At 31.5% G+C, this 7,908-nt stretch overlaps 2 protein-coding genes and 2 non-coding genes across 4 annotated transcripts; 3 read left to right on the top strand and 1 right to left on the bottom strand.

Moving 5' to 3' along the window:
* Positions 1 to 296: 296 nt before the first annotated feature.
* On the top strand, positions 297 to 368 carry Trnae-cuc (transfer RNA glutamic acid (anticodon CUC)). The gene has a single exon. It is a non-coding gene; the product is annotated as a tRNA-Glu (tRNA).
* A 147-nt stretch (positions 369 to 515) lies between these two features.
* Positions 516 to 587, bottom strand: Trnag-ucc (transfer RNA glycine (anticodon UCC)). The gene has a single exon. It is a non-coding gene; the product is annotated as a tRNA-Gly (tRNA).
* A 300-nt stretch (positions 588 to 887) lies between these two features.
* On the top strand, positions 888 to 3,507 carry Snr1 (SWI/SNF related, matrix associated, actin dependent regulator of chromatin, subfamily b, member 1). Its single transcript, XM_083045017.1, has 6 exons — positions 888 to 1,046; positions 1,397 to 1,866; positions 1,958 to 2,085; positions 2,148 to 2,460; positions 2,759 to 2,935; positions 3,024 to 3,507. The coding sequence occupies exons 2-6, from the start codon at positions 1,415 to 1,417 to the stop codon at positions 3,061 to 3,063; spliced, it is 1,110 nt and encodes a 369-aa protein (XP_082901143.1). The 5' UTR covers positions 888 to 1,046; positions 1,397 to 1,414; the 3' UTR covers positions 3,064 to 3,507.
* A 1,320-nt stretch (positions 3,508 to 4,827) lies between these two features.
* Sea (mitochondrial citrate transporter scheggia) lies at positions 4,828 to 7,891 on the top strand. The gene is made up of 4 exons (XM_083045018.1): positions 4,828 to 4,978; positions 5,556 to 5,990; positions 6,539 to 6,759; positions 6,915 to 7,891. Exons 1-4 carry the CDS (start codon positions 4,828 to 4,830, stop codon positions 7,095 to 7,097), a joined length of 990 nt encoding a protein of 329 aa, XP_082901144.1. The 3' UTR covers positions 7,098 to 7,891.
* The last annotated feature ends 17 nt before the right edge of the window (positions 7,892 to 7,908 follow it).

Below are 7,908 nucleotides of genomic sequence, written 5' to 3'. Positions count from 1 at the left end.
ATAACGGGAAAGATATTGTTTTTTTTTTCAATATTATAATGCTTTCGTAGAATATGAGTTTAGAATAATATCTTTAAATATATGCTAATGCATAAAAAGAGTCGAATAAAATAAAGCATTTTATGAAATAAAATATATTTTGTTCTATGTGTAATATATATACCTATTAATATTTAACATCTCTCGTCTCTATTATATAGAGATAAATAATAATTTTTTCACAGATTTACAATTGTATCTATTATAATTCACGTTGTTTATCTGACATCACAGATTATAGCAACTCGGATATACAATCCGATATGGTCTAGTGGCTAGGATACCTGGCTCTCACCCAGGAGGCTCGGGTTCGATTCCCGGTATCGGAATTTCTTTTTTTTTATTTTGTGAATTGTTTTAATACTTTATTTTTACATTGTAATAAAATAATTTAATTAATTCTGTTAAAAAAATTATATAATAAAATGGATAATAAAAGATTAATAACAATATATAAAAAGGCAAAAATAAACCCCTGCGATGGCCGGGAATCGAACCCGGATCAACTGCTTGGAAGGCAACTATGCTGACCATTACACCACCATCGCAGATGCGAGAACTTCTCTTCGATAGAAATATGAGCTATATAGTTTGGTATAAATAATGAGAAAAATAAATTGTAAAATAAGGAAAAAATTTCTGTTAAATATTTTCGTTTACATTTCTAAATATTTTTGTCCTCTATATTTTTATATATATTTTCGGTTTTTATGTTTCTCCGACTCCATAGTTGAGCTTTGCTGCTCGTATTTGATTGGTGTATCAGAATTGATCCACCAATCACTTTCAAGTAACATATTTTAATGTAATTATCCTTTCTTTATATATTTGTTAGTCTATGCCAAAAATGGCTAAGACGATTGGCTTGATTTTCGATAACGAAATGCCGTTCATCTAGCCTAAATATCAGAAAATATAAACAAATGTGACAGAAAAGATTTATTTAAAAGATTTAAACGTTTGTGAACGCGAGTGGATGGAATTACCTTTCTTCCGCGCGAGTTTAAGTATGTTTGCAAGTTCTAAAATTGATCAAAAATAATTACATCAAAATACATAGCATTCGACATTATTTTGTTCTATTGTAATATAAATATTTAATAGAAGGACATTAAATTTCACACATCAATTCTACACACATTTACAATAAAAAAAATAGAATATAAATATAATAAATCAATTGAATACTAATTGATGCTCTTTATTATTATTTTTGCAAACTCAATAATTTTTCAATATGCCAGTTACATTAATACTTTTGTATTTTATCGTATAATTTTATTTTACGTTATAATTATTGTTATTGAATTTATCGTGCTATTGAGTTTCTATTTGATTCATTTTGTTAAAATTACAGCATAATTGAATTGTCAAAATGGCTTTACGCACCTACGGAGACAAACCCATAAGTTTCCAAGTAGAAGAAAATGGAGAGTACTATTGCATTGGATCGGAAGTCGGCAATTACCTGCGTCTTTTTCGCGGGTCTTTGTATAAAAGATATCCTGGCATGTTTAGAAGATCCATAACCAATGACGAACGTAAAAAATTAGTAGAGCTTGGATTAAGTCAACATGTTCTGGCATCCAGCGTCTCACTATTGAGAGCCAGCGAAGTAGAAGATATTATCGAGGGCAATGATGATAAGTACAAAGCTGTGTCTGTCCACTCAACTGAACCACCAGCACCCAGGGAAGGTAAATCCAAAAAGTCAATGGCATGGGTGCCTAGTTTACCAAACAGTTCACACCTGGATGCAGTTCCTCAAGCTACGCCAATAAATCGTAACAGAGTACACAATAAAAAAGTTAGAACATTTCCATTATGGTAAGAAATTATACAACAAAACAAATGAAACAATATGAAATTCTATATCACATAGCAATTATAAACATCACACATTTTATTTCTGATACAGTTTCGACGATACAGATCCATCAGCAAACTTAGAAAATGCAGCGCAACAGGAAATGCTCGTTCCGATTCGTTTAGATATGGAAATTGAAGGTCAAAAACTAAGGGACACTTTTACTTGGAATAAAAATGGTATGTATCTGTAGATTCAATAACAAAAAGAACTTTGGTAAATTATATTTTTTATTTCACAGAAAGTCTCATAACACCCGAACAGTTTGCTGAAGTGCTATGTGATGATTTGGACTTAAATCCATTAACATTTGTCCCTGCAATTGCACAAGCGATAAGACAACAAATAGAAGCATTCCCACAGGAAACAATTTTGGAAGATCAATGCGATCAACGAGTGATAATCAAGCTAAACATACATGTAGGCAATACATCTTTAGTAGATCAAGTAGAATGGGATATGTCTGAAAAAGAGAACAATCCAGAGAAATTTGCGATGAAACTTTGCGCGGAACTCGGTCTCGGCGGAGAGTTTGTCACCGCCATCGCTTACAGGTAAAATAATGAATGTTTTCTCGTTCTACAATTACATAATTGTATTTGTCTTTTGTAAAATGATATCATGTAGTTATACGTGCACAATGTGAGCTGCTTATTCTATTATCTAAATTATGATATAATATATAATATATATTATAATATATTATATATATCTAAATTATTATACAATATATAATATTTAATTTTTATCGAAAATATATCAGACATATCAGATATAGAATTAACATTGAAAGAAATATGTTAATTATTTCGAATACTTTTCTCATATTTTATACATTTATGTATATTTCAGTGTACGTGGACAATTGTCGTGGCATCAGAGAACGTACGCATTTTCCGAAGCACCGCTTCCAACCGTGGAAGTCCCTTTCAGACCTCCGTCAGAGGCTGATCAATGGGCACCATTCTTGGAAACTTTAACAGATGCGGAAATGGAGAAGAAGATTCGCGATCAAGATCGAAATACTCGGTAATAATTTTATTAGAATTCAGTATTAGAATTCGGTATTTTATGATAAATGCAAACATATCATTCAATCGCTTATTCTTTTTTCCAGGCGTATGCGACGTTTAGCAAACACAACACCTGGCTGGTAGACCGCATTTAGAAAAAAAATACCATCCACATTTTTTAATGAATACTATTTCCCTTTTTTGGAATATCCTCTTCATATTTATAGTATTAAGATAAGTAACAATATACAATTTTTCTTTCAATACCATCGTAGAATATAAAATATGTGGAAACAATTATTTTAAAAAAATAAGAGATACTTGGTTGCATCTGAAGAGATGTAAGAATATTATAGTCAATGAATTGTGTGTGTATATGCTGCTCATAGAATATATCCTTCATTATATACAATGACTTAAATTCATCTAAATTTTTCAATTAATTAATTTTTTATATAAATTTATTTGATTAAAAAAATCTAATTTTTTTGTTTATTGTGTCAGATGAGTATATAATTCTGTGTGAGATTTTTATATACAATATAATTTGCAGTACTGTTATTGACATGTATTATATAACACTTTAATCAAAGTCTCTGATAATATGCAATGATACACACACAACTTTTTATAGTAATCAACTTTGATAACAAGAAATATAATGATTAAAATTACTTTATAAAAAGATTATATAATTGACAAAGTTTTGAATGCTGCATAAAATATTTAAAATATTTGTTATGCTTTATATTAGAAAATTTATCATAATTACTATTTTATTTTTTTGTTGGCCGCAATCGTACAATGAGATTACAGATCACATGATTTTATATTTATTCATGATAAACCATTTTTATATGTCGATGAATTATCTGACATTTCGGCATCGAAAAAAAACTTGTGCCACGATAATTACTTGAACGTCGATAAATTTATACGCATTATTCCATAAATATCTGAATGTAAATCATTATATTTCACGTGTGCATTTTTATTTATATAAAATCAACACATTTATATAAAAGCACACGTACAATCTTTCGAAAATTCGGATAAAAGTAGAATCGATGACGAAGCAGATCATATGTATATATTTAGCCTTTAGCCCATGCTGGAATGCATTGGACTGATTGGACTATGGACTGAGAGAGACGATGACAGGATCGCAATAGACTTGATGGGCACCCTTAGTCGATCGACATTTATTTTTTCTGCGACCAAATTTTTGGTCGCTCCCTTTTCTACGTTAATTTTCATGTATGTATAAATACGTTTTTATTTTTCATGTATTCCATATATTTCATGTTTCTATTTTCTAAGTATTGAACAAATCGTTTTGAAATATTTTCGCTAACTGCATTATAACAGAAACTGTCGATATAGATCATGGCTTTATTACATTTTATTTTCAAAACCTCTGTAAAAAATACTGACACGGTAAACCCAATCTCGAAGCTGCTTTTTTTTTTTATTACACATTTTTTTCCGCTTTCCTCATTAAAGCGCAAGTATTTGTTTATTTTAAGCATAAAGGGAGAAAGTGCAAACAAGCGCAAGTAATTCGAAGAGATCCTTCCAGCCACTTGTTTGTCGTTCCTGTGTATATGTATACGTAAGAATACATAACAGACGTGGCGAGGCGAGACAAGACAAGACAAGGCAAGGCAAAAATACAGGAGGCAAGACGAGGCATGAGGCAATAACGTGACGGACGACGTTGTCATTCGCGATCGCGGAAGGGGGGAAATAATGGGGGGGAAACCGGTGCGTTTCGTCGCTCATCGGGACGGACGCATACATGAGTATCAATCGGTTGCTCGACGGTGTCCAGCTGCGTAGGTGGAGGACGAGCGGCGGACGAGGCAGCGCGAGGACGAGGACGTTTCGATACCGTGGTGCGCACCGAACATGGACTCGACGAGGCAGCAGCAGCAGCGATCGCTGGCGAACGCGTGCCGCGGCCTATCACCGTTTCCACGCAGACCCTGGACGAGCGAGACCGGCATCGCCGCCGCGGCCGCCGCCTCGGGCAACCTGGGCCTCAAGGGGGTCATAGCCGGTACGTTATTCTTTCTTTCTCTCTTTCTCTTTCTCTCTCTCTCTCCCACAGCGAACGCCCATGACCCTTTCTCCCCCGTCGACCTTTGACACCTGTCAGGATCGTTCACCGATCGCGGAGACCTTTTTTTCGGAGTCAGCGCACTCTGGCAAATCGTACGATGGTACGAGAGATGGTACGATCGCGATCTTACGAAATTACATCCTTATGTATACATATGTATGTATATACATTCCTCTGCTATATACTTTTTCAAGTTTGGAGATATGATAGAGAGCGGATTGGAATTACGTTCGCTCCTTTCCATGATGATGTAGATCATTTGATAATGAATGAATGATTGCAGAAACATGAATATATTATAATTTTTTTCTCTTGTCTATTTTTGTATATTGATTGCAGAGTCTTGCATTTTATTTATTATATTATTTTTATTATTTATCAATGCGACAGCCTTCTTGGACTATTTGCAGTCAGTCTTTCCTCAACAAAAGATTTCAATAATTACTTATCGCACATTACTACTTTATTTGTTTTTAATGCTATGAATATTTAAGAATGCACAATTGGTTTTTAGGTGGTATTACTGGAGGCATAGAAATTTGCATCACATATCCAACAGAATATGTAAAGACACAGCTGCAACTGGATGGAAAAGCTGGCGCTGGCAAAGAATACACAGGAATAGCTGATTGTGTAAGCAAGACTATTAAGACTCGTGGATTTTTCGGTCTATATAGAGGCTTATCCGTCCTACTCTACGGTTCTATACCAAAATCGGCAGTGCGATTTGGTGCTTTTGAGTCAGTGAAGAATCAATTGGTTGATGCGGATGGAAAACTCAATCCGCAAAGAAGACTCCTGGCGGGTCTTTGCGCCGGAGTATGCGAAGCTATTTTCGCAGTTACTCCAATGGAAACGGTTAAAGTGAAATTTATCAACGATCAACGTTCAGCGAATCCAAGATTCAAAGGATTTTTCCATGGAGTGCGTTTGATTGTAAAGGAACATGGTAAGGAAATTAATTTAAGAGAGGATGAAAGTAATTTCCTCAATTTATATAATATATTTCAAGAAATATATTATATATATATATATATATATATATATATATATAATTATTTTGTTAAATATATTTTTCAACAAGATTTGCTCAAATTGATCTTTTCTATGAATCTTTTTGTTAAATATATTTTATTTTAATTTTCCTGTGTGTTCTTTTATTTAATTAAATTTTAATATATTAAATTACAATTTATTTAAAACATTTATTTACATTTATTTGAAAGAAAAATGTCATAGAATTGTTTCAGTAATTTAAGTATTATTACAGTAATCTCCATTTAAGAGTTGCATAACTTGATTTAATTGGGTCAGATTACAACATACGCTTACACAGTCGACTTATCTCACAGTACATTGTAAAATACTTCAGTTTTTCTATATAATAATATTTTCTATGTAATATATATTAATTAGTTAAGAAAATATTTTTTTAAGAAAATATATTAATTAGGTTTTATTAGAATTTATTATATTATTAATTATTATATTTATTAGGTTTTAAAGGAGTATATCAGGGCGTAGCACCTACAATCTTAAAACAAGGATCCAATCAAGCTATCCGTTTCTTTGTAATGGAAACATTAAAAGACTGGTACAAAGGAGGTGACAATACTAAAAGTGTTCCTAAAGTAGTTGTTGGTGCATTTGGTGCAATTGCTGGTGCAGCATCTGTTTTCGGAAATACACCTATTGACGTTATAAAAACTAGGATGCAGGTATATATTATGCATCATATGTATTTACATTTATATTAAAAATCATATATATATATATGATTATATAATTTCATTAAATCAATATTTTTTAATTATTTTATTTAATTTCTGTCATAGATTTTATTATTCCAAACTTGTAATTTGTCTTTGTGTAGGGATTGGAAGCGTCAAAGTACAAGAGTAGTATGGATTGCGTAATTCAAGTGTGGCAAAAAGAGGGTCCAATGGCATTTTACAAAGGAACCATTCCACGATTGGGCAGAGTATGTCTAGACGTCGCTATAACATTCATGATATATGATTCCTTCATGGAACTTTTCAACAAAGTATGGCCTTAGGTCTGTCGCATTTTTGTATGTATATATAAACATGATACATTCAGATTTTACAAATATTGCTTTCACATTGACATAATTTTTATAAGCATATTATATGACATATACATATATTTTTTTTTGTCAGAGTTTATATTCTTATTTAAAATATGTGTGTGTGTGAAAGCTTTCCAATAATAGAATATGTCAAAAACTAGGAAAACGTAAATATCACATAAATATTTTGTTTAATTGATTTTAAATCGATTTTTATAACATAGAGAATAATTTTGCACAGTAATGTGATGTTGCTACCTCTGACTTTAGCATTTATAATGTACAGTGCACAAAATCATTATTTTAATTATGAAAGTTTTGTGTTTTGTTAGATTTGTGTTTTATTCGTAAATTATTTTGTTTAATTATAAAATATTCTAATAACAATATTCTGCAACGACGTACATTCCTGGAATCACATTCGTTCCGAGTTACAAATATGAGAATATCTTTTTTATAAATTCCTGAAGTATAGAAATAATCTATATATAATATATTTGTGTAAGTCACATCACATATATATGCCAATAAATAGATATATGTGCATTTATATACACAGTGTTAATAATAAAATATATTTACAATTTTAAATGTACAATTTTGTATAGAGAGAAAAATAGCACACTTAATAATTGAGCAAGGAAAAAACCAACGATTTTAGTCTTGTATAATTTTTCGTTTGACAAGATGAGAGGATCATACCAATGTTGCAGAAATAAAGATAGGGGAATGTATATTAATAAAAAAAATTTAATCTGTAATAGTATGCCGTCATTTC

Source organism: Prenolepis imparis, unplaced genomic scaffold (genome assembly GCF_030444845.1).
Source record: "Prenolepis imparis isolate NDT839.2.m4 unplaced genomic scaffold, iyPreImpa1.0 SCAF_8, whole genome shotgun sequence".
NCBI lineage: Eukaryota > Metazoa > Arthropoda > Insecta > Hymenoptera > Formicidae > Prenolepis > Prenolepis imparis.
The sequence above is the reverse complement of the archived record's forward strand: the minus strand, read 5'-3'. Positions and strand labels throughout refer to the sequence as shown.